This window comes from Chelmon rostratus, chromosome 16 (assembly GCF_017976325.1).
Source record: "Chelmon rostratus isolate fCheRos1 chromosome 16, fCheRos1.pri, whole genome shotgun sequence".
In the NCBI taxonomy this organism is placed as follows: Eukaryota; Metazoa; Chordata; class Actinopteri; order Chaetodontiformes; family Chaetodontidae; genus Chelmon; species Chelmon rostratus.
In genome coordinates this window covers 9204475-9230157 of record NC_055673.1, presented here as the reverse complement: position 1 = coordinate 9230157, position 25683 = coordinate 9204475, and the positions used below count along the sequence as shown (strand labels likewise).

The 25683-nt window shown below is 43.0% G+C and overlaps 1 protein-coding gene across 1 annotated transcript; it reads left to right on the top strand.

The window, feature by feature from the left end:
• Window positions 1-440: 440 nt before the first annotated feature.
• celf3a (cugbp, Elav-like family member 3a) lies at window positions 441-25276 on the top strand. The gene is made up of 14 exons (XM_041955364.1): window positions 441-566; window positions 1403-1555; window positions 3210-3292; window positions 12706-12754; window positions 14639-14767; window positions 15779-15858; window positions 16689-16832; window positions 18154-18298; window positions 19247-19396; window positions 19726-19785; window positions 20389-20493; window positions 21609-21752; window positions 21902-22034; window positions 24551-25276. The coding sequence occupies exons 2-13, from the start codon at window positions 1411-1413 to the stop codon at window positions 22027-22029; spliced, it is 1362 nt and encodes a 453-aa protein (XP_041811298.1). The 5' UTR covers window positions 441-566; window positions 1403-1410; the 3' UTR covers window positions 22030-22034; window positions 24551-25276.
• The last annotated feature ends 407 nt before the right edge of the window (window positions 25277-25683 follow it).

The window sequence follows — 25683 nt, the reverse complement described above, 5'->3', positions numbered from 1 at the left end:
CAGTTTCGCGACGGTCCCTGGCGGCAGACATCACGGCTCGTACAGCCCAGGGGAGGAGGGGGAGGGATGGAGCTGAGATGGACAGGGAGGGAGACACCGGCTTACGACGTCAAAGGAGTACAGACACACACACACAGGGAGAGGGAGAGGACAAGCAACCAGACTGCCAATCCCCCCCCGGTCTGCTGAAGGAAGCCTAAATTCATCTATCACACACTCCTCACTCAGCGAGGCTGGAGGGAGATTTGTTTATTTTTTATATCAGATTTATTTGAGAGGAGGGGGGGTGGCAGAAAAATTTTACGGAGCATCTGTGAGGAAAGAGCAGAGAGGAGAAAAAAACAAGCAGATCAGGCAAAACACGCTCATGCCGATTAAAGGACCGTCGCTGGATGTTACTTGTGTTGTTACAGGGGGGGTGCAGGCCTAACTTGTTACAGGATCCAAAGACGCGCTCACAGACAAATGAACTGAATAATTGAGATTCAGTAACTAAACAACAGCGGGGGGAGAGAAGAAAGGCATCCACCGATTCCGCCGATTCCTTGCCACGATCAGCACCACAGGTACGACGCGCTTTAACTCTTTGTTGTTTTGCGTGGAATCACGTTCGGGTCATTGTTGTTGTCACCCGTGTCTTGACAAAGAGAGCGCAGGTCTCCAGCTGTGTTGACAGACACACTGTCACGTCTCTGTAGGGGCTTGATCCACACAGGCGGCCTAGACCGAATTCAGCGCGAGGAGGCATAGTGTGTACTATTCTTTATGCACATGCATCTGTATTATTATTATTGTTATTAATATTATTTATTTTAATGTCAGGCAAAGAGAAGGTACCATAGCTCTGTTGCAGTGAATCATGATTATTGATCCTTCATGTTCACACACTCCCAAGAAAATGAACGTTATTAGAAAAGAATTTCATTTTCTCTAATTGATGTGTTTTTTATGTGGTGTTTCATGCAAATAGAACAAGATTGTGCTTTCAAGTGTTGAAATTATGCCAAAGAATATGTGTAATTGCATTCAATCACCTCTAAAATAAAATTGCACTGTAGAATTTATAGTACTAGTCAACAGTGATCTGATATCTTATCAAGTAAGAATTTTACTCATTAATATGAGTAAAATCTCGATATTGAGATTTTAGTGTTACTTGTGTATTTTATTGTGATATCTGAGATAAAACACCTAAAATGTACTCCAGATTAGAGCTGCCATGTCTCCAAGGGTGTAGAAATGATTATTTCAGCCTCCCATCCCCACTGAACGCTCCCATCTGCACCTCCATCCCCGGCCTCCTGTTTGCACCTCCTGTGCAGTGTGAATTTAAGCCCGCAGGCTCCTGTCTGCTCCTCCTGACCGCCTCCTCCACTCTCTCTGTGTTATTATTCCTCTCCAGACTTCTCAATGAAGGAGCCTGATGCAATCAAGCTCTTCATCGGGCAGATACCCCGAAACCTGGAGGAGAAGGACCTGAAGCCCATCTTCGAGCAGTTCGGCAAGATCTATGAGTTGACGGTGATAAAGGACAAATACACGGGGATGCACAAAGGTGAGGGAGGCATCAGGGTAAAGGACCAAGAATCGTATTAATGAGTATTCATTATGTGGGAAGATAGTGGTGATCATTACAGCTCTTACTGTTTGTGTCCTCCAGTTAGAATTTCATCCCCAGTGAATACGACTGAGGTTAAACTACTCCTCATTTGTCCCTCCAGAGCCTCTTTAAGGACCCCTTTGAGGCCAAAAACCTATGTCTACCACCATCGATCTATAAAAGAAATCTGATTTACAGTTGGTTAAAAGTTTCCAAGTATTTTTTTTTTTTTGCTGGACTAAAATATTGATCAACCTTGACTCAGATTTTTAAAAAACGAGGCAGTAATTCACTCTAAATACTTTCAAGGCAAACCGTTGGAGCAGAATTTGGCAAATAGTTTCTTTAAATTATGTTATTTTAGGTATGAGCACATGTACAATATGTGAGTGAGGTATTATATTTACACACTGCCATGCTTTGCAGGCTCTGGCCTGCTCATCAAGAGCAATTCGAAGTGCAGTGTTCTGCCTGAGAAATGGACAAACTACACTCCTGAAGCTTCGTCAGTTTGCTGTTTACACCCACATTGGGGAGCTAACAACAAATGAAATGCGGAAACAGTAAAAGCATTGTTGAAAACAGTGTAAACCACGCATGAGACACACATGTAATTGTCTGGATGCTACAATTAAAAATCGTGACAATTAAAAGAATATATACCTAGAATAAAAAGCAGGGCGAAGTGTTGCCCCCCGTTTATTTCACAGCGTCACCACCAGAAAAGTAGTTGTCTGAGATCAATCTCACAAAAAGTATTTTGTCAGCCCGTAATTGGTTTCTTGTGGTGATATCAGTCAACTTGTAGGAGCAAGTGTCACCCACTCCTACTGTCGTGTGTCACAGGCGTCTCATATTTTGGAAGTAAAGTCTCAACACACCGTTTGACAGACGGACGAAAGCCGGTTAAAGGGATCTAAGATAAACAACGATCCTCGCTGTTATTTCTAATGCAAATCTGAGCGCCGAAAACAAAGGCTTTTATAAATCAGTCATTTGGGAGACGTATAGGCCAGGTGGTATCAGTCCTCTAACACCTATAACACCTATTCTGCATAATTTTACATATTCATGACTTGTGGGAGCCCTAAAGGTTAATGAAGGCCTTTCTCTATTATGTGGGGCTGCATACATTTTGCTTGACCAGCGTGATATTAAATATCCACTCAGACAGCTTGTGTCTGAATAGTCTCCAGGTATTATGATTTAATAATACCGTAGATCTCCGGTGCAACTGGGAGAGCCATTTAACACAATGTTCATTGTTTTTATTTTTTGGCTCCGTTTCATGCAGCTTCATACGCATATTGATAATGATGGCCTGATTAAAGCTGGGGTGCATTTTGCAGAAATTTTAAACACATGCAGACCCAGAGCTGTTGCTAGATAAAAACCAAAGCGCATGTTTGAAATGGCAGATTTATAACAGGACAGTAAACTCCAGCAGCATGTTTCTGCCTGCAGGTCTTCAGGGCAAATGGCCAGTTAAGATTAAGTTACAATAACATGGCACTGCCAACTGTGACATTATATATAGCATATGAATCTGACATGAAAAATACATAGACTTATAGTTCGCTGATCTTCTGCCGCTTGTCTTTGTCTCCAGGATGCGCCTTCCTGACATACTGTGCACGTGAGTCCGCCCTCAAAGCCCAGAATGCACTGCACGAGCAGAAGACACTACCGGGGGTGAGTGTGTCGCTGTCTTCTCGAGCTCCTCAGCAGCTCACATGCGTATATGCAAAAAGGGAGGGGAATAACTGGCATGCTAGGCTATCTGGACGCACCACACAGACGCACGAGGACACGCAGTGACGCAGGGAAATTAACTGGGTTTGACATGCGGGCCTGACTTCCCCCTTTAGCTGATATGCTCCAATAAAGGTCAGGGGCTGCTCTCCCTCTTATGTTTCATATGTGATGCATCCAGACATATCCATCCAGTTAAGGCATGAGTCATCTTGCAACATGTCACGGGTCGAAAGAGACAGCTATGAGGCTCGCTGCTGGAGTGACTTTGCCAGTTCTTATTCTCTCTGATGTTTCTCTTCCCTTCTGTGTCTCCGTCTTTCTCTGTCTCTCTCTCTGTCTCTCTCTCTCTCTCTCTCTTCCAGCTCCTCTCCTCTCTTTCCATCCATCTCTCCCTCTGAATTCTAATCAAAGTTAAACCTAGCTTTATTAGCATAGCCAGGCAGCAGGTGTGCTGCCAAATGACATTTCCAGAGCTAAATATGACATGACAGCCGCGTCTCTATAATAACCGACTATATGAGAGACAAGGCGACAAGGCGAGGAATTACTGAGACAGAGTGTGCTCCCAGACTCGCTGCTGCTTCCTCTTTTACTAACAAGGCTTTACCCCTGTTTCCTTTTGGTTATTTTTGTTGAAACCTACATCATTCACTTCTTTTTTTTTTTTTTGTTTGGCCCTGTTGAATCGCAGCTCATGACCACAGCTTTTGAGATATAGGGCTGCGCCTAAAGATCGTTTGTAGCATCAATAAATCTGTCATCCTTTTTTTGATTAATCGATTAACCGTTAAGTCTGACAATATGATGATGCAGTCAATTTTTTTTTGGTTTTAGTGCTGTAAAACAGTCCAAAACCCGAATATGTTCAGTTTAATACCATAGAGGACTAAGAAAACCAGCTAGTATTCCACTGGAGAAGCTGGAACCAGCTAATTTTTGGCACTTTTACTTAAAAAATTGGACAGTTAATCAAGCAGCCGATTGACAGAAAATGCCAAACTACCTATTTTTGATGAATCATTCGAGTTCTTTTTCAAGCAAAAATGCAAAACATTCTCTGGTCTCAGCTTCTCACATGTGAGGATTTGCTGCTTTTCTTTGTCTTATGCGACAGTAAACTGAATATAATATTTTTGGCTGTTTTTTCAGGACAGAACCAGGCGCGTGATGGCATCGCGTTGCACTCTGGGAAATCGCGATGGCCTCACATTTTGAGAAGCCAGATTATAAAAATGGTTGAAGATTGACTTATTGATCGACAGTGTTGCATGTTGTTGTAACGGCAGGCAGGGGGTTGCTGGGGGACGTGGAGGCAGTCTGAAGGAGCAGGCTGGTATTAGGGTGGCAACAAAAGAAATCCTATTGTTAGCGTGACAGTGGCGTGACCTTTCTGACCTCTCATAGGGGGATCAGCAGGACCCAGTGCCCCACAGCTAAAGCCCTCTCCCCCCTGTGTTTCTACCCCAGCGGCTCTCCTCTTCACAACCTCTTACCTCTAAGCCGTGTGGAACAAGCTAAACCCTCCTGTGTCCCCTCAATCTTACACCCCCCCCCCTCCCACAGCTCGCCAAAAGAAAAAAAAGACGAGAACCATCTTATTAGTGCCATACACGCCCACGCGGACAAGAACTGCTTCCCACCCCTGCTACCAGCTGTGGTGTAATTGTCATCTAATTGCACCTGCACTGCCAAAGAATAATTAACTTTGGCATCTCATGGCCAGGGCGATACAAAAGAAATAACATGAAGGCAATTATAGGACGGAGGGGAGAAAGCTTGAATGAAAGCACACCTGAATGTAGAGAAAGCTGAAGGATGTCATTAACACTCTTTTTTTTTTTTTTCTTCTCTCTGGGTCGGTCTTAAGGCTTTTTTTCCTCTTCTTGTTATTTTACTATTTTTTCCTCCTTGCTAACAATGGAAAAGGAAAGAAAGAGAACTAGAGAGAGAAGTCAGGCAGGGGCGAACAGATGGTTGTTTCAGAGTGGCACCTGGCCTTGTGTTTAATTTCAGGTGAGAGAGTCCGTCTCTAAGTGAGAGGGGGAGGAAGAGTGTCAGAAGCACATTCAACCAACAGCGAGGAAAGAGTGAGAGAATGGTGTGGTTAGGAATGGGGGGGAGAGAGAAAGAAAAGGCAGGAGCAATAAACCAGATACACTCTGAGTGGAAGTGTGGAAATGGAGGCCGGGAAGAGAAAAGATTCCCTCCTGAGCTGCACACACGTTCAATCCTGCTCGAACATCTTGTACTCTTGTCCCCTCTGCTCTTATCTCTTTATCTCTGTACTGTCTCGGGCCAGTTTGTCTGGCCAAGTCAGCTGTTGCGAGGCTCATAGAGACAATAGCGTCCACTTAAAGAGAAGCCATTTTACACAGCAGCCTCCAAAAGCGAACTTATATTTCAACAGAAATAGCCCAGGATGATCTTAATGAGCCAATTCTGCTGTTATCAACAAAAAAAATGAATTGGCAGTTATTTTCATAATCCCTTAAAAAATGACTCTGCCACTGAATGATTCACTGGTCCCTCCTTTTTGACAAGTAAATATTTTCTGGTTTCTTAGTCTTCGGTGATAGCACTGAATATCTTTTGGGTTCAGAACATTTGCTCTTGGTACTGTTGTTTTGTTGTTGTTGTTGCTATTTTCAGGTATTTTAGAGACCAAACATCAGCCAGTTAACTGATTGAAATAATCAGTTGGTTGATGAAATGAAGTAATGGATACCTCTCTCGTCTGTACGGTAAATATGACGCTGCAGCCAGCTTAGCAAATTAGCTTAGCATAAAGACTGGAAGCAGGGGGTAGCTAGCCAGGCTCTGTCCTAAGGTAACAAGATCCACTTCCCAGCACCTCTAAAGCTTGCTAGATTAACACTTCACATCTTGTTTGTTTAAGAGCCAGGCTAGCTGTTTCCCCTTGTTTCCAGTCTTTGTGCTAAGCTAAGATAACAGACTGCTGTCTATATCTTCATATGCAGCATACAGACGTAAGAGTGGTATCAATCCTCTCATCTAATGCTCTGCAAGAACACAAAGTAATGTGTTTCCCAAAATGTGGAACCCTTCCTTTGATTGATAAGGAAAAGAATTGTCAGCTGCAGCCCTAAATCTCATAACTGCTTCCCCAGACACACAATATATTGCCCCTCATCAACACTCACTTACTTGAATTAATATTTGCAACAATGCCTCACCGCTAATTTTAAATGCAATAAGTATTTAATAATGCAACTGTGCCCGAGTGCGAAAGTAGCTGTTCGTGTGTTTGGTGTATATTTGCATGTGCAGCGGGGGAAGGGAGGGCAGGTGTTCGCACTAACACGGTTTAATGAAGGATGTGTGTGCTTTGTGTGTGTGCGCGTGTGTGTGCACGCGGCTGTGTGTAAATGTCTGTTTGCTTTTGTGTGCGTGTGTTTCTGTGGAGAGTACACACCTAAAGAGGTAGACGGATGCATGGATGGATGGATGGGAGGATGGATGGATGGATGGAAGTTGCTGGTTTTATTATTTGCTCCTCTCGGGTTTCTTCATTCACCGTCTGCGATGTGTGAGAGAGTCAAATCTGAGCTGCGAGGCCTTCTGTGTTAAAGCTGCCCATACGAGAGGAAAGAGTCCTCTTTGAGTGGAACATCTGACTAAGCCTGACATTTACTCAGCCATAAGGACTCAGACGGAGCAGACAGTGGGGTTTTATCAATAGTCTGAAATAAATGCATATGCTAAATATAGCCCAGGCTTTTTACACAGGATATGAGATAGGAAGTAGTAGTGCCACGATGTTGTGCCCTTAATGTCTGAGGAAACATTCTGGGATGGGAGCAGTTGCAGTGTGATGTTAACAATCTTTGTTAGCACTGCAGACTTTGCATTTTGATTCCACAGATAAATAGGCAGAAGCTCACATTTAATGTGCAAAAAGGCAAGTAAAACACAAAGTGGATCAGATTTGGTTCACCGAGGTCCTGAAACATGCAGGACACAAACATGTAAGATACTTCATGTGTCTGACAATAAGCAAATAAAGCAACGGCTCCATATGTAGCTCTGTCTTGATGTCAGTGACTTGCGGGTATGATGATGATGATCGCAATTAGCGCGCCTCAGAGCGAATGTGTTCACTTGATGAATCTATCCGCAGCTAAGTGTGCATTCATGCGTCGATTCATTTACATATGCATGCATATCAATGCGCGACAGGGACGGTGCAGGACAGGCGGCAACAAAAAAAAGGGCCCGTCCTCTGCGCGTCACTCTGGGGCGACTGTGATGATGAACGCAGATTGGGTTTATAGAGGTGGTAAATGGGTGTGAACTAGAGAGAAATCGGATAAATGAGGGGAGGGTGGGGGGAGGGGAGGAAGAGATGAATGAAAGTTTGACATAATGAACAGTGGGTGGCAGTAAGGGTGGAGGGGGGTTGGAGGTGCATTGAGGCAGTGTGTTTATCAGCTTAAATACAGACATCTGTTACTGAGAAATAGTGTGTTTTTTGGGGGGTAGGGGAGTGTGTGTGTGTGTGTGTGTGTGTGTGTGTGTGTGCGTGCGTGGCAGGCGAACACACAAAAAGTGGGGAGAAGCTGCTGTCACAAAACTCATTAGGCTCTTTGAACTACACACACACCGGGCGAGGGTGGAGTTAAAGCGTGTAAACCATGCCCGTATTAAAAAAAAAAAGTCAATAAAAGAGGAAAGTAGGACATGGACCCTATCTGTACCCACACACCGTGATTCAGTTCTTTCCCCCCTTCTGCTCCACTGAGTCGAGTCAAACAACACTTGACATGAATATTTAACAGTCAGAAGAGACAAAACAATCGAGAGTCAACTTGAGCGTTGTTAGAAATTTACTCTTTGATATTCAGTTTCTCCACTTTGAGGGATTTTTGTCGGCTGTCTGACAAAAAGGGCTGAATGTCGGCTTCGGGAGCTGTCAGCTTCGTCTTGATCCTGGACAGACTAGTGAACCCTGCAGGAGAAGGAGACAACACTGGGAAGCAGCTTTGACACTGAAGACTGGATCATTGATTGAATATTATTGAACTGTACAAGCGTTGTGCTGTCAGTCTCTTTGTGTTTGATTGATTTAGTGACTGGCTGAATTCACCAGAAGGTAGAGTTTCTCTCTGCTTTGTGTGCCTGCCCGCCCATGTGTGTGCGCATCTGTGTGTGCATCCACGTGTGGCAACATTAACAGACCGCACTTGTGCATCTCTGCCGTTTTGTCCCTGCCTCTGTCGCTTTGTTCCAACTCTTTGTGCAAGCTCACAATCATCTGCGTCTATTAACCTCCTTTTTTTTGTTGTTCTTCTTCTTTCTTTTTCTTTCTTTTTTTCGCCCTGTGAATATACCAATTTCCACCTGCGCTTGTTCTTTTCCCCCGGGTGAATTCACAAGTGCGTCCCAGCGTAAGTGCATTTGGAGGTGGATGGAGAAGTGAGGGAGCAAAAGCAGCAGAGACGGGAGAAGAACAGAAGGGGGGGGTGGGGGGGGTGGCAGGTTGATTACGGTCGCAGGTCTCGTTGCCTGGAGACGGCGGGGACCAGGGATGCCAGGTTGCTAGGCGACCGGCACGATGCAATGACCAGCGCTGTGTGATGGAGCGGAGGGGAGGCGAAGACGGAAAATTGTCTTTGTGCCCCCCCGCCCCACCCACCTACACCACCTCCAACTCTGCCTCCCTGCTGTAAATGTTGTTGAAAGAGCAGGGGAGATGGTCTCCGCTGATATATTTACCATTCAGAGTGGCTGCTTTTCAGGGAAGACAAGCAGAATGGATTGAAATTGGAGAGAAAACAGGCGACAGAAATGTGTCAGCAGCAGCTATATAGACTTAACACTCGCTGCGTTGATCTGAGAGTACAGAGATTATCATGTGCTCTGCAGGTCATAATAGAGAGGTGAGAAAAATATCATCATCAATATGTTTTACTCACTCTGACTGTAAACAGTCCTGTATCTAAAACACATTCACGTCCACGGTAGCAGATGAAAATGCATTTACATAGGAGCGAGTGCCACTCCTCTGTGCATATGGACCTTTATGTTTATGGGGGGGTCATGCAGTATGGCGAAAGGGGTCGAGCTGTGATTTGATTGGATAATCTATGGATTTAATATCTCATAATCCCAGTGAAATCCCCCGTGGCATCACAGAGCGAAAAGATTAAGTATGTGTAGATGTGTGCTCATGTTGCTGTGACCGACAGGGGCAGACTGAGGCTGTGTGTGTGTTTGTGTGTGTGCGTGTGTGTGCGGGAACAATGAATGTGTGTTTAGTCAGAAGATGATTGTATGTAATATCTGCGCTGTGTGTTTGGAGATGAAGCGCAGGGGGATGGAAAAAAAATCAAATAGCGGAAACACGGCGGTGAAATGGGCTGTTGATCAGGCAGGTTTTGCCTGTGTGTGTTGTCTGCGCACAGTATGGGACTGTTTTTGTAAACAAGCATAAGAGAGAAAAGGGAGGGGAGGGGAAGGGGAGCAACAGGAGGAGGAGGGGAGAGAGCAAATTACTGTAAAGTGTGTATAGGCTTAGAGGGAGATATTTTTCTCCCCGCTTGTGCATCTGCTCTCGAGGCAGAGCCAACATTCAACAGGCACGAACGCTGCCTCCATCATCTTCTTCTTTCTTTTTTTTGTGTCTCTCATTTTTCCTCTCCTTCTTCTTCCACCCCCCTCCCTCACACACCTAATCCCCCTATCTCTCGACCTAAAAGCACCCTTTGTTCTCCTCATTTGTTTTCACCCGTCTCGTCCGCATGTTGTCCAGGGCAACCTTGTTTACCTGATGCGGGGCTCTCATCGCCGGGGTTGCCATGATGATGGCCATGCGAGCGCGGTCTTCGTCAGAGCAGCCGGCCCGGTTGCCGTGCCGATATGAAGTGGCGCAGCCTTGATGGCCTCCACTTCTCACTGTTTTCCCTCTTGTATATTCTAATTCCAATCTCCTGAGCCATCTGCTGCGCTTCTCCTTATCACCACCACCACCACGGCCTTCACTGTTTGTCCTCCTGCAGTGAACTATATGGGCCATGGGATTTTTCACAGCCATCATCCAATCATGCTATCAATCAAAGATGTCACATTAAACGACCGCCATGAGGCTGTAGCATTAGCTTTGATTCCTTAATTCAACTCTGAGATATTCCACCAGGAATTATCTCTTATCTTTCCTGATCCGATCTCACTCTGAGTAGACGGTCTGTGTTGTTTTCATAGACAGAATAAGTCTTTGCATTTTGGGTCTCACTTTATATTAAGGTACATATTCATCATTAACTAGTTGCTTATTAGCATGTGTATTAGCATCATATTGGCTCTTTATTAGTAATTTAAAATACCTATTAATACCTTCATCTGGGGGTTAGGGGGTTATATAGGATTAGCCTTAGGTTGTTTATATTGTAATTCATGTACACCAACTTCCTTACTTACTATCAATAAACAGTAATTAGGAGGTTATTGAAAGAAAACTATTAATTAATGGCCCAGTAGTTGTAGATTATTGTCATGCAAAATAAGGCATTAATAAGTGTTTTATAACGATTAATAATGAGCCCTTATGTTGCTAGTTGTAGCACACAGCAGGTGCAGTTTACTACATGTAACTGTCACATTTGCTGAATAATGAATGTGGAAAAATCCCCACACAAACTGGTGCGTGTGAACACATCACCTCACGCTTTGAAATGTAGGCCTATGCTGTATGACACATCCCATATGATCACACCTGACCATGTGTGGTTCAGAGGAAATGGTCCCCTTTGTTATATCTGATCAGTAAAAGAAAAACACGTATGTTTCCTGAGCCATCAGCTGTTATTTAGTATAATTACACATGTGATATTTGTTATTTGTGAGGCTGATGTCGTCTTCAGTGCAGCAACAACATTTGCGTAAGGACAAAAGCATAACTATAATTTAAAGAATTGCTATTCACTGACTGCAGGAGTGAATACCCACATTTGCTTGACTGATTGGAAGGTGGTTTTGAGACTTTGCCTCTCCATCTCCTCTATCATCCTTTTAATTGGTGCAATCAATTGGACGCCCTCAAAGGGGCCCTCTGCAGCCGGTGCTGCTGGTGTTTCAGCCGCCGGTCCGGTACGGCAGGGCGTGGCGACGGACAGCATTTGTGCATGCGAGTCCTGGCGGCGGAGCGCAACCGCGGCACCGATCAATAGTGTCTCCTGGTGACCAATCACGGTGGATCAATCAGTGACACAGGATCAGTGACTGGCTGAAATGTCACCAGCTCCATAATTAAGACCTTCATTAAGACAGAGTTAACAGAGTGTCACTCTGCTGCTCTCACCTCGACTCCTCACCAACATCGCCCTCCTCCTCCTCCTCCTCTTCCTCATCCCCTCTGCTCACACACACCCCCACACACATCCCCCCACCTCCATCCTTTCCTCCATATGCTCCGTTCCTTCCCCTCAATCCCTCTCAATCCCACCCTTCTCCCATTTGCCCTCTCTTGTTCGTTCTTTTCTTTATTTCATTCAGCACCTCTTTTCACTGCTTTCTTGCTCTATACATTTGAAAGGCGCGGCGCTGAGGCACTGACGTGTGACCAGTTTCATATAGGGGGTTTTGTTAAAGAGTGGGGAGGACAGAAGTAAAGAAAAAATGGCATTTCAGCAGCTTGTCTTTTGATGAATTATGAAAAGGTCGCCTAATCCTTCTCTGTGTCATGCGTGCTGTCTCTTTTCCTTTGTCATTCTTTTATTCTTTTTTCTTTCCAGATTTTATTCCTTCCTTTCTAACCCAGTATAGCCTCGTCTCCGTTTCTCTGTCAGGCTCAGAATGTCTCACTATTCTGATGCTGCGTGCTCCTGTAATCCAGATTAGCCGGCGAGTGTGCTTAATCTTATCACTTCCCCAATCCCGCGTGGGTGTGTGCTTTTCCTGGTTTTGTGTGATAGGGGGAGAAGGAACGATAGACGGAAGGATTAGAGCAGATTCTGAGAGAGACTCGGGGAGAGGAGAGAGCCTGTACGCCACTGCGAAAATGTAGTATCACACATATCGGTGTCAGCCGTGGTCTGCTGAAGTAGAGCTGGCAAAAAAAAAAGGAAAAAGGGAAATTAGTGGGGGATTGTAGGAGGTTGGAGCACAGGCCAAGTTCACTGCCATCCATACATGCACACTTATGTCACTATTACATCATATTGCAGCATTGGTAGCATTTCCAAATGGGTCACGTTCAGTTAGTACATCTTCTTTGGCAATTTACAACACAGCAGTGGCCACATTTTCATTGATTTGTCCTGTTTTTCTTGTGTTTATGATCGACGTCCCTGCCCTGTGTTTAAACTGACTGTGCCATGTGACCTCTGTCTCTCCAGATGAACCGTCCAATCCAAGTGAAGCCGGCGGACAGTGAGAGCAGAGGGGGTAAGAGACACCTGTCCCCACCCGGAAACGCAGCACCTGTTCAAACAACACCTCCACAGAGTTCACCACCAGTCTTGTGTCCACGCTCAAAGACGCGAAATTGAAAGCTTTTGATCGGGACGCAACCGTTTCTATTTGCACATAAAATATCAGCATTAGCAGGGATGTTCTGGGACAAAAATTCAGCCCTGGACTTTGGTCCAGACCAGCCCACATACTGGCCAAAAATTGGCTTTTTTTTTTTCTGGAATGGAATGCTTGCTGCTAATACACAGCATTATCACAACATTAACGTTCCCCTCGCTCTCTGCACATACTGTGTCCTTCCTACTGCAACCTCACAGTTAGCCACACCAAAAGTTCAACTGGCACGGCACGCACACCACCCAATCAGATGACGCGTCGATGTAAGGAGAACTAGCCATTCACAGCACAGGAGGGCGGGACTTGGCGAGGAACCAGTGAGGGATAAAAATAACGCCTGCCTGCTTCAGCTACCACAAGTGTGCTACTCTGCTGGATTTGCACAGTTTTTACAAATGCAATTAAGATCCTTCTGTCTTAACATCCAATCAATCAGTCCCCTAATCAGATTAGTGTCACCCACTTTTCAGTGTGAGCACACTATTACACATTTAAGATGTTCCCAACGACTTAAGGCGTGTTCCATAAAAGTGTACCATAGCTTCGTGGCAGCTGTTGGTTTCAGTAAAATCTAACAATTAGGTTGAAAACTTGATGCTCAAGTTTGTTTTTATGAACACATGTTTTTCACAGAAGACATGCTGACATGTAACAGCGGGAAAAGCACAGGAGTAAATGATAAAATGAATACTTCAGACACTGGGACACTTGAATAGCCCAGAGCTAACATGCAGCAGTAATACAGTTAATGATAGTCAAATTGTCTATTGATGGTCAGTCACCTAATCTGTTCATTTTGTCCAGCTTTTCAGCATTTTCAGCACTCATCTTCATTTTACCCTGCATTCAAACACCTCAAGAATAATTATGCTGTTTTACCACAATTTGGTTGAAGGAGGCTATTAGTTTTCTTCTATTTCAGTACTGTATGACAGCGATTTGGCGCTTCAAATTTAGGTAAACCATCAGTCAAAGCTCTGATATCAGAGTCTCGGCTGTCAAATCACAACATTTATACAAGAAATGACCAAACTACTTTTTCTTTGTTTGATTTTTTTGAAACCGTAGCTCTTAAATTCAATGCTTTTCGGCAGCCGGCTCTCAAATCCAGCACGTTAACACACCATACAGGCAGACTTTTCGAATCAAGCCACATTTTCAACCGCAATTTCACGAAACAACTGCATACATGTGGCAAAAGAACAGAAACAATGACACGTTCACTGTGACTGATGCTGTATCTCAAGCCTTTGAATGTTAAGGAAAACAAAAAGGTTACAATCCATAAATCTGCCGTGTGTTTTGGAGAAGAGTCTGCAGGAATGTAGCATGTACGTGATTTGTAGTGAATGGGCTGAAACATGCAGAAACACTGGTCTGATCCTTCACAGACGGGGACAGACGGAGCAGCTTCTCTGACAACACAGAGGGTGACAAACATTTGAGTCACCGCCAGATGCTGTTTGTTTGTTGTGATGTTCCTGTTACTGCACCCTGGTGGCGCTCTGAAGCACGGCAGGCTGATGCCCGTCCTGCTTTGTAGCAGATTATCACACTGTTGTTGTTCCCCGTTATTCATGCATGTACGGTGACATGGCACTTCTCCCTCTCCCCCCTCCTTCTTCACTGCCTGTATCACCCCTCTCGTAAAATCACTTTTGCCCTCTGCAATCTCGCTCGCATTACCCACGCATTACCCTCTTTTCCTTCTTCCCATCTTGGCGATCTCCTTCCCCTTAGAAGACAGGAAGCTGTTTGTGGGCATGCTGGGAAAACAGCAGACAGACACCGATGTGAGGAAGATGTTTGAGCCGTTCGGCAGCATAGAGGAGTGCACAGTGCTCCGCGGGCCCGACGGTACCAGCAAAGGTAACATCAAATCATGCCATAGAAAGAAAAAAACAGCTCAGTCTGACGTGTAGAAACACAAAACACAAAATAAACCAAAGTATAAAAAGCATATGACAAAAATTTTGCATTTCTTTAAATAAAAAACACTTGTTTTCTGTATCTCATATCATCTGGGAAGCTTTTCCAAATGTTAGCCCCACACATTTAAAGGATTTGGATCCAAAAGAGCCACATCCATGAATGAATTTCGCTCCGTATTGCACCCATTCTGGCCTGTAGTACACAGCTGTAAATAGTTTGGTATCTGGCTGTTCACGCATTTATATGCAGGACTTCCTGCTAAAAACTGCACCCTGTTTGCAATGTGTAACCATTTTAGTGTTTCAAATGTCCTACATATAAATGTGAGCAAAAACATCAAACATATCATCTCATTTAAATGACCCAGGAGTGATTTAACTAACTGAAATGCGAAGCAGTGAATTCAATTTTGTCCCAGTGAATTAAATGATTATTTTACCCTCCACTGTTTCCAAAACAGCCTAAACTCAGGTTTCCTTTAGCTTTGAACGTACTGTAGAGTGAAATTATGGCAAAGTGAGTCCAGACCACGACCGTAAAAGTGACATTGACTTTGTTTAACTGTTTGTCTTTTTATCCTGCCCTGAGAATTAAGCCTCCAGCACATGAATGTAAATTAACATTGTCACGTACTACAATGCTAATGATATTTGCCATGTAAATCAAAGTCCGGCGACGGTTCACGGATGCTAGATTTTTCCGCGTTTGTTGCATGAGGCATGACTAATGGTGCAATAGGTTTTATGGGTCATGGCTAATGATGCGTTTGGTGGTTTACGGACTGTGATCGAGGAAGCAATGAATGTCTTGTGGACCATGTTTAATGACGCCACCGTAACTGATGAACCACTAGATGTAAAACGGCTCTTAATGTATTTTTAAAGAGAAGTAGTTTTTGTGTGCTTTGTGTGTGTGAGGCCATGTTTAATGGTGTGTCATTTCATGTAGGGTGTGCATTTGTAAAGTACCAGAGCAACGCAGAGGCCCAGGCCGCCATCAACGCTCTGCATGGGAGTCGCACTTTACCAGTGAGTCCACCCTACACCCACACACCCACACACACACGCACACGCACACACATGCAGAATAACACATGGTCACATATGCACTCAGACATTTAGATGGTCCAAATCCAGTCATTTAGACACTCAGCGTGGTGACTCAGCTAATAGTCACCGCTTCTCTTTTCTGTCCCCCCCCCCCACACACACACACACACACACACACACACACACACACACACACACACACACACACACACACATACATGTTAGGTTTTCATCATTTTTGAGGACATTACATAGACTCACATTCATTTCCTGGAGACCTACCCTAACCATAACCATAACCACTACTTGCCTAACCCTATCCCTTACCCTGACCTTAACCCAAGTCTTCATCCTAAAATTTATTGTTTTACATTATGGGGACTTGCATTTTGTCCCCGCAAGGAAGGCGCGTCCCCACAATGTGACCGTGTAAACAGATTTATGTCCCCACAACGTGAGTAAAACACGGAGGACAAAATTGTGCTCATCTTTTTTCCTGCTGTAGGTGATTTGTACTCTGGTTTGTGCAGGTCGACTGACTGAAAAGAACAACTAACCTCATGTGAAAAACGGATATTTGCCTACAGATTTTTTCATTTGTAATTTTTTTTAGTGTTTATTTGTTTTTATGTGGTTATAAGTATTTTTTGCCATTTTGTTTAAGTTATACACAGCGTCCCAACTATTAGGAATCGGTCTTGTTGAACTGATAGGAGATGTTTATTTTAATCGTACCGTGTGGTGATATTCTTTCCTGATGTCGAGGCTGACGTGGAAAGTGAGTTTGAGTTTTCCCGTTTCCTTCGCAGGGCGCCTCGTCCAGCCTGGTGGTCAAGTTTGCCGACTCGGAGAAGGAGCGAGGTCTCCGGCGGATGCAGCAGGTGGCCTCTCAGCTGGGAGTCATCAGTCCCATGACCCTGCACCTCGGGGCTTACAACGCCTACACACAGGCTGTGAGGAACACACACACACACACACACACACACACACACAAAGCGCACTCTGCCATTCACAAGGACACTAAGTATTGCTGAGGGGTCTATATGCATTTTGTTTAATTTTGTAAATATCCGCAGTGAAAAACAGCAAATACGGTTATGCTTTCCCCTACTGGTGGTCTGTGAAGAACAATTTTGCAGCTGGTGGTTGGTCCACCACAAAATTGTCAGCAAAACAAACATGTTTTTTCTTGAAACAGATGTGGAGGTTCTGCAGTAGAAGCTGATGTGACTACAAGTGTGTTTCTCAAACTTTTTCTCTCATGCTTCCCTTCAGAAGCCAAAAATGTTAACACTCCCACTACAAAATTTTTATCAGTCATTAACAATGGCAGGAATGCAACAAATAAAGAAGGATCCAAGCTGGATTTTAGTGAAATTAATTTCACTATTTATTTTTTCCTAAACTGCCACCCCTGCAGTGGGTTTGTGCCCACCCACGGGCGCCCGCCCTCCAGTTTGAGGACCACTGTTCTAATAGAAGAGTTTTAATGCCATACTAGATGATTTTATCTGGAAAAAAAATGCAATTTACAATGTAGAGTAAAGCCACGTTACTGCTCTCATCATTGCTAATTGACCGTTTACTGCAAATGTTCTCATATTTGGCTCATTTACAGTTGTTCAATTTGCAATGCTTAAAGAGGCCTGACAACCTCTTTAGCTGTGATGGATGTGTTGATTTACAGCGATGTTCTATACATCGGTAAAAAGTTAAACAGCAACCCAAAATAAACTTTCTCACTGGAAGGGGACTTTTCGAAAAGTGCAGGTAAAACCGCACACAAGCCGAGGCGGGATTTAATGTAATCATTACGCTGATTTGGCCACAGTGACTGATTATGAAGACCTTGAAGCGTCTGGACGGGTCTGCACAGCAAAACAGAGTGAGTCACTATGGACAGTTGCTCTGTGTTATGTTGCAGCGTGCAGAGATGTGGCCTTCAAATATATTGACTCCTGTTTGAGGTTCAGACTGGAGCCATTGCAATTATATTAGACATGTTCGATTTTTATGACTGGGTTATTTGAGCTAGTTAGTAATGGAAATCTGGATGTTTGTCAGTCTACGGTTATAGTATTTTTAAAGTCCTCTGGTTTTTCTCTACTTTACAAGCCAGAGATTATACTCAGGGAACACTTACAGCCCACAGTCTACACACAGAAACACAGACGGATTGCTCTAAACACACTCCACACTCTAAACACTGAACCTCCTGACTCCCACCCTCTCCCCTCCTCTCAATCATGACCTCTCCCTCTGTCCGTCCCCCAGTTGATGCAGCAGCAGGCCCTGGTGGCGCAGTCGGCCTACCTCTCTCCTGTTGCCACGGTGGCAGCGGTTCAGATGCAGCAGCTCGCCGCCCTCAACCCCAGCAGCATCATTGCCACGCCGATCGCATCCATCACTCCCTCCTCAGGTAATGAGAGGCAGAGATGTCTGGCCCCGGCCAGCCTTGATTAGATTTCTGCTTGAAATATGAGGACAGATACACAGAAGCGGTGGACCTAAGAGGACAAAATAACAAACATCTATTTTGTAGAGTTTTTTCCCCAGTCTTTCATGATGTTAGCTTTTACATTTAAGGTTGAGAAGAGGGTAAAATGTTAGAGTACCTCCATTCTGTAAGTACTTATAGTCTATATTATAGCCAGATTGATACTGAAGGTACCAATGTTGATGTTTGAAAGTTGAAAAATTTTGTTGTGACCAATTTAGAAATAAGCTTGGCATTGCTCTCTGATGTAAAAATATGTATATCTACTGTGTCAATAACAATATATCTGCAAGAAGAAATAACTGATTTATTCTTGGGCTGCAGTCTATATTTGGGCTGCAATGCATTTTTTTAAATTAGCTTTTACATTTCAATTCATTCAATTCAATTCATTGCTAAATCTGTTCGTCTGTTTGGTGTTGGTTTGTCTGAATATAATGTCATAACGACTTCCCATCAGTATTACTTGACCTCAGATTCTTAAAATTACTTACTTACTCTGACAAGGAAGCCAAAAAGCTTCAATACTCAGTATGCAGAATAATATGAAAGAGAGATACAGGATGCAGCAAATCTGCAGACATCCACGCCCCCTCAGCATGAAGTGTAATAACCTGGGTGATCCCTTAACGTCTCATTTAGCACTATCATCAGGTCAAAATTTTAATTTCTTCAATATCAATTTGTTTACTTTGGTTTATGACCAAATAGCTGCAAAATTAATTCCCTTCAGCCTCAGCTGTATTTTGGGTTTAGTGCTAATCAGAAAATGTTGTTGTTATTTGACAAATGACTAAAAGAATCAATAAGCAAAAATCCTGCAGATTGAATGTATTCAAACGAAAAGAAATGCCTTAAACGTGTCCACAGGTACCAGCACTCCACCCTCCATCGCAGCCACACCTGTTCCTGCTCTGCCTCCACCAATCGCAGTGAACAGCTACCCCTCTGTGCCAGCTCCACCCAACGGCCAATCAGCTACTGAAGCCCTGTACACCAACGGGGTTCATGCCTATCAAGGTATGGCCACAACATCCTCCACAGCTGCAGCTGCACTGGAGAAAGTAAAAAATAACTGCGTTGCTGTCGTAAAATATTCCTCCTCCGCAGATTCACAGGCTTCCTGCTTCGATGTGCAACAGCGATGGTCTAATTAGGAAAGAATGAAATTAAACTAAAGCACTAAATGTTATTTGGAGCGTGCTGATGTGCCCCAAATAGCATTTAGGATTTTTTGTTTGTTTGTTTGTGTGGTGTGTGTGTGTGTATGTGTGTGTGTGTATGTGTGTGTGTGCGTGTGCGTGTGTGTGCATATAGCAGTTGCTGATGATATGTTTGTTGTGCCACAGCTCAGAGTCCTGTCCTGGACCCCCTGCAGCAAGCTTATACAGGCATGCAGCACTACACAGGTGAGCCCCTAACTGTATTAGATGTGTCCAATATAACGCTATAAATTGAGACATAAACTGACATTTATTTATACAAGTGTGTTGCTATGTACTTGTCTTACTGATGCTACTGATAATAATGTGCATATTCTATTTGAAGTGCCAGTTTTTGGAAGAAGAAAGACAACAACTTTGGAAACAAATAATCTTACAAATATTCTGTTTTGTTACATTTTATGGAAATTCTGACCACCGGGCTTCACTTTAATTCCTAGAAACAACCTTTTGATCCAAGTAACCAGAATGCAAAGCAGTTTTATGTAACATAATGGGGAGCAGCTACATTACCTTTGTGCTCCCCGACTACGCAACACTGCCTGTGTAAAGCAAAAATGTGCATCCAAAGTCAAAACATGCACATATATTACAAAATGTAAATAACTTGCAGCTTTGTAGAATGAGTCATGCATCACAAAATATATGCAAAACATCTCCCAGTTTTAGCAAATCTGTAGGTGGGAATACAGCTCCGTCAGATGTTGTTTTGAGGAAAAACTGATTAGTTTGCAGTCTCCACCTGCCACACCGCTGCTCTCTGCTCACCTGTCTCCTCCTCTCCACCAGCCACCTACCCCGCTGCCTACGGCCTGGTGGGGCAGCCGTTCCCCCACCAGCCCACACTGGTGGCCCAGCAGCCGCAGCAGCCGCAGCAGCTGCAGCAACGGGAAGGTAAACACAAAGAGCACGAATCATATCTTGGAGAAACATTCCAGTGGTTTTGTGTGTTTGAACCCGTTGACCACAAATCACGCAGGCTGTACATCACAGATAACCTTTCTGCAAACGCTGCTGTTTTTAAAAAGTGTTAAAAGTGTGAAATTACTTGTTTGATTTATGTATAAAGGAGATAAAGAGATAAAGTCTGCATCAATATTTGGGCTCAGCTGATGATTATTCCATTATTGCCCAATCAATCCAGTATTTGTTTAACGGTTTGATAACTGTTAAAACACTGACATGTCTGAGCCCAAGTCTTCAGATCTCTTGTTTTGAGCTACCAAGAGTCCAAAAACCCAAAGATATTAAATTTACAGTAATATAAAGCTGAGAACAGCAGCAAATGCTCATACTGGAGAAGCCAAATAATATTATTCAGATTTTTTGCTTAAATTGCTTAAATTCAATCTATTATCAAAATTGTGACAGATTAATTTTCTCTGTATCGGCTCTGTAGACACTGAAGTTTTAGCTGTGTCTCTTTTCGTTTCACTTTTTTTTTTTTTTTTAGGAAATATGCTCATTTGCTTTTCCTTGCCAAGGGATGGAAGAGAATATGACTCTCATGTCTGTGTGGTAAATATGTGGCTGGAGCCTGGAGACAATTTGCTTAGCTTAGCACAAACACTAGAAACGGGGGAAACTCCTAGCCTAGCTCTGTCCAATGATTAAAAAATCTGCCTACCAGCACTTTTAAAGTTTGCTAATTATTGCTAGCAGATATTGTTGTTGTTCACATTTTTATGCTAAGCTGAGCTAACCAGCTGCTGGCTATAGAGTCATATTTACTGTGCAGACATACGTGGTATCACTCTAACTATTCCTTTCCTTCCTTATCAGCAAGGAAAAGAACAAATGCATTTCCTAAAATGTCAAACTTCTTGTTTTTTATTTTCTTTTTTACTTACCCAACTTGCCTAGAAAAGCACTCTCCAGATAAAATGCACTATAACTGGTGCAGGTCAGCTTTGAGTGTTTTTGAGTGTTTCATTGATAGTTTTCACTGGTCGCCTAACTCGTCCTGTCGTGTCATGTCTGTGCTGCCGTGGCTGTCTATGTGTGTGCAGGTCCTGAGGGCTGCAACATCTTCATCTACCACCTGCCGCAGGAGTTCACCGACTCTGAGATACTGCAGATGTTCCTGCCTTTTGGAAATGTCATCTCTGCCAAGGTCTTTGTCGACCGCGCTACCAACCAGAGCAAATGCTTCGGTGAGTCACTGTGAGGGTGTGATCATTATTGTCACCTTGTGGTTTTAATTTTAGCCTCATTTACTTTCACCCTTTTTCCCCATAAATGATGCTGCTTTTGCCGCACCTTGAATGTTTGTGGTTCTTCTATTCTGTCACTTCCTCCTCAGGCTTTGTGAGCTTTGACAACCCATCCAGCGCCCAGACTGCCATCCAGGCCATGAACGGCTTCCAGATCGGCATGAAGAGACTGAAGGTGCAGCTGAAGAGGCCCAAGGATGCCAACAGGCCTTACTGAAGGAGGTGAGTTATCATATATTGACATATTTGTGGAGAGGGGCGGGCTCGGGGAGGGATTGATAGACAGCTGGAAATGTGTCTGGAAGTTAAAGAGACAGAGTGGATGTAATTGGGGGCTCAGTGCATAAATGGCTGTCTTTCATGTGGAACTGAAGAAGTCAATAACACTACAGTAGATTAACTTTAATTAGGTGGCACTACTCTGAAAATGGCATCAATTTGAAATAGATTGTGTAAAAGTGGCTCCTTCTTATTTGCTCAGTGTGTAGGGGCAGTTTAATTGAGACTTTAACTCGGTTTAAATGTTCTGTCTAACCAGTGTTCTGTCGCAGGGTTGAATGCCAACTACTGTTCGTCATTAATTTTTTGTTTTACTTTTCATTTATTGTTTTTGTGCTGTGCCATATGCCATTTTTCCTGAAAAAACATCACACCACTCTCAAGACTGTCCCGTCCATACATATATCGTGGAGACGTGCGTCGCTATGGCTATGGTTGCCTAGCAACCGCTAAAACCTCCCCCCCTTCCTTCTCACTGCGTTGTAAGTTAATTGGCCTGTGTTGGTTGCTGTGGCGATATTGCCTGTGATGGTTGCCATTAGCAATTTTTATTTTGGGCCGTTGCCTTGATTCACCATGCTCAGCTGCATGGCGGGTTACTGTGGCGACCATGAACTGTGTTTGGTGCGTTGTGAGTTTCCTCTTATTATTTTGTCCTGGTTTTAATCCTTGCAAACACTGATCAATAACTGTCACTTTACCTCAGCATCTGTAAGTAATTGATTATCATGACATGCTTCTTCTTTTTTTTTTTTAAAGTCCTCTAAAAGCTTCAATGCTAAGAGCTAAATTAGCCTGCTGTCCATCAAATATGGATATATTAGGATTTTTTCCTTTTAGACGTTTTGGTTTTTGATTAGTTTCCTTTTTGTTGTCTGTCATGATTATCATTCTTACATTTTCCCTCTGTTTAGTTGGTTGGTGTGGTAGTTTTCGGTGAGTGCAGGGTTTTGTTTGGTTGTAACTCAATTCCAAGTGACTCTGTGCCTGAACTTTGTTTGGTTTTTGTGAGACTGAAAATGTACCGAACGTGCCCCTGTAAATGGTTGACAATGTATTTGTGTACGAACGACTGTGCGAGTGCGTGACATCCAGAAGGTGCGTGCATTTATATCTGTGGGAGTGTTTTGTATTGACTAGATGTGAAAAAATGTTCATGTGTAAGTGAATGTGTGTGTTGTACCAACTGAGACACTAACCTTACTTTAGAAGGTTTTGGGTAAAGCTGTTTGGTTCCTGTGACACGTGCTGCTGGCTGAGGAACTGCATTCCTCTGTAGAAATTCTGGGACTCCAAAAATGTAACACAGATAACCAGAAAGTGCTCAAATTCAAATAATATACCCGGTTAACATTTAGAATAACCACAAATGCATAACGTGTCTCATGCACAGGGTATCTGCTGGTCACTGACAGAGTCTAAGAAAGAAATTGGTTTATTGGATTAAATGTTTGCTCTTAAAAATCTAAAATTTGAAGATGTTTCTTGTTCTGAAAATAGTTTGAATCCATTTCAACCTTCAAACTAACTAGACAGTCATCATATTCCTCTGTAAGATCTTAAACTCTGCCACAACAAATCAATACATGTTACATTAACCCCTTAACATACAGTTTTCCCCCCTAGTGTATCACTAAAGTCATAAAGTTATATATTCAATATGAAACGTTAATGTTATATTAAAGTTATATGTTTTTTTAATGGCTGTTCTATTTGTCACATGAAAATATTCTGGATTTCCTGTGTGTCATTTCAGACACTCTCTGAAGATTTAGTATCTGAAATCAGAATTGTAATTTGCAGAAACTGAAGTGAGTTTGAATAAAGTTTGAAAGTTTGTAATAACTGCTTGATAAGGGGTTTTGAACGCAGTCAGTATTTATAAGGGGCAGAAGATTCCCATTTACTGCTCTGACGCACAATTGGTCTTAAATTTTAGATAAAGTGGCTTTACAAAAAGATCTTTAAAAGTCACACGCAGGTTTTTCTGGTAGCTGCAGATGCCCTGTTTGCAGCAACCCGCAACACAAATAAACTATTTGGTGGATGATTTGAAATCCTCCCTGAGAAACCACAGTTTGGTGAATGACACAGCTCTGAATATCATTAGAATAAATGTAAAATTATCTCCCACTGTTTCCTCAAAAATTGGAGAGTTTATCCCCACCAGAATTCCTACTGTGCATGTTCTGAATTAATTTGCCTGCCAAAAGAGTTGACACACTATTTTCTAAGAACGTGCATACACTTGCAGCAGTATGACTGTCACTATTTGAGTTGCATGGACACTAGTTGATTACTGAGACTCCCCTGAGGCATCAGTGCAAGCAGTGTGTATTGCAGACACCACTCCACTTTAAAAGTCTTAAATTCATGTGTTTGATTGCTGTGATTTGGTTTAAAACGCTTTGTGCTCTTTTTCTTCTCCCCCCTCTCCTCCTCTTCTTCTTTGCCTCCAGGAAAACCTAAGAGTTCAATCAAGAAAACCACTTGGGATGTCCCAGCCTTTTTTGGTTGTTTGACCAACCTTATAGCACAGGAGCTACACTTCACAAAAAGCAGTGTCATGTGTATGCGCTTACAAAAACAACAATAACGGCAGTAATATCAGCAACAAATACATCCACTGAGTCAGCATCCGCAATATCAGAAGTGCTCCAGATTTCCTATCATTCCACAGCTGGATTCATTTATATTATGTACATATTCTATTGTCGGCAACAAGATCTACATGTTAAGAAAAAGCATATCACTGATGTTATTCTACTGAACAGGGTTCTACTGTATAGTGTGATTTGTGGTCTATGGCGTTAACAGAAGGCCAGTCTGCACAGTCGGAGGCAAAAGAAAATACTATTCTGTATGATTACCATTGGTAATATTGTTATGTAGAGTTAGTTTTATTATTTATACGTAAATTAAAAACATGGGGTAATTAAAGCGGAAGAGAAATGGATTTCCTCTCACTGTACATACCTTGGTTTCAAAAATGGAGTTAACTGACTTCACGAGTTACGATTCTCTGCTGCCACTACTTTTCAAATTAACAAAGCGGAAGGAAGGGCTGGGAATTTTTCTATCTTGATTTTTTACGTTTAATTTATTTGGTAATCAATTTGATGAGGGGGGAGATGCGTCAATTCCTTTTTTAATTTAAGAAGAAGAAAAAAAGAGGATTCTGTGGTCTTCAAGACAATGAACACACTTATTATAGAGTTTTTAATTACATAAATGTACCTATGGAAGTTAAAAAAAACATAATGTTTCTTTATTTATTCTCTACAATCGCTGTTTTAAAACATGTCTTTAAAAGAAAATAAAGTACAATTTAGAAAAAAAAAAGAATTTGCATGTGTGTTTGCTTCATGTGATTTTTGGAATGGCATCTTTCCTCAGTGCAACAAACCAAATGCAAATGGGAAATGAGGCTTCTTTTGTTTCATTTGTTTTAACAGGCAGCAGAATAGACAAAGGTTGTCTCAGATTTGGGCTGTTTGATGGTAAATGATCTATCCAGGGGAGTTTGCTGCTCTCTATAGGCCTGAAGAAGTATTGAGGGAAGTGGCAAACATCTGGCCTCCAGTCTTGGTCG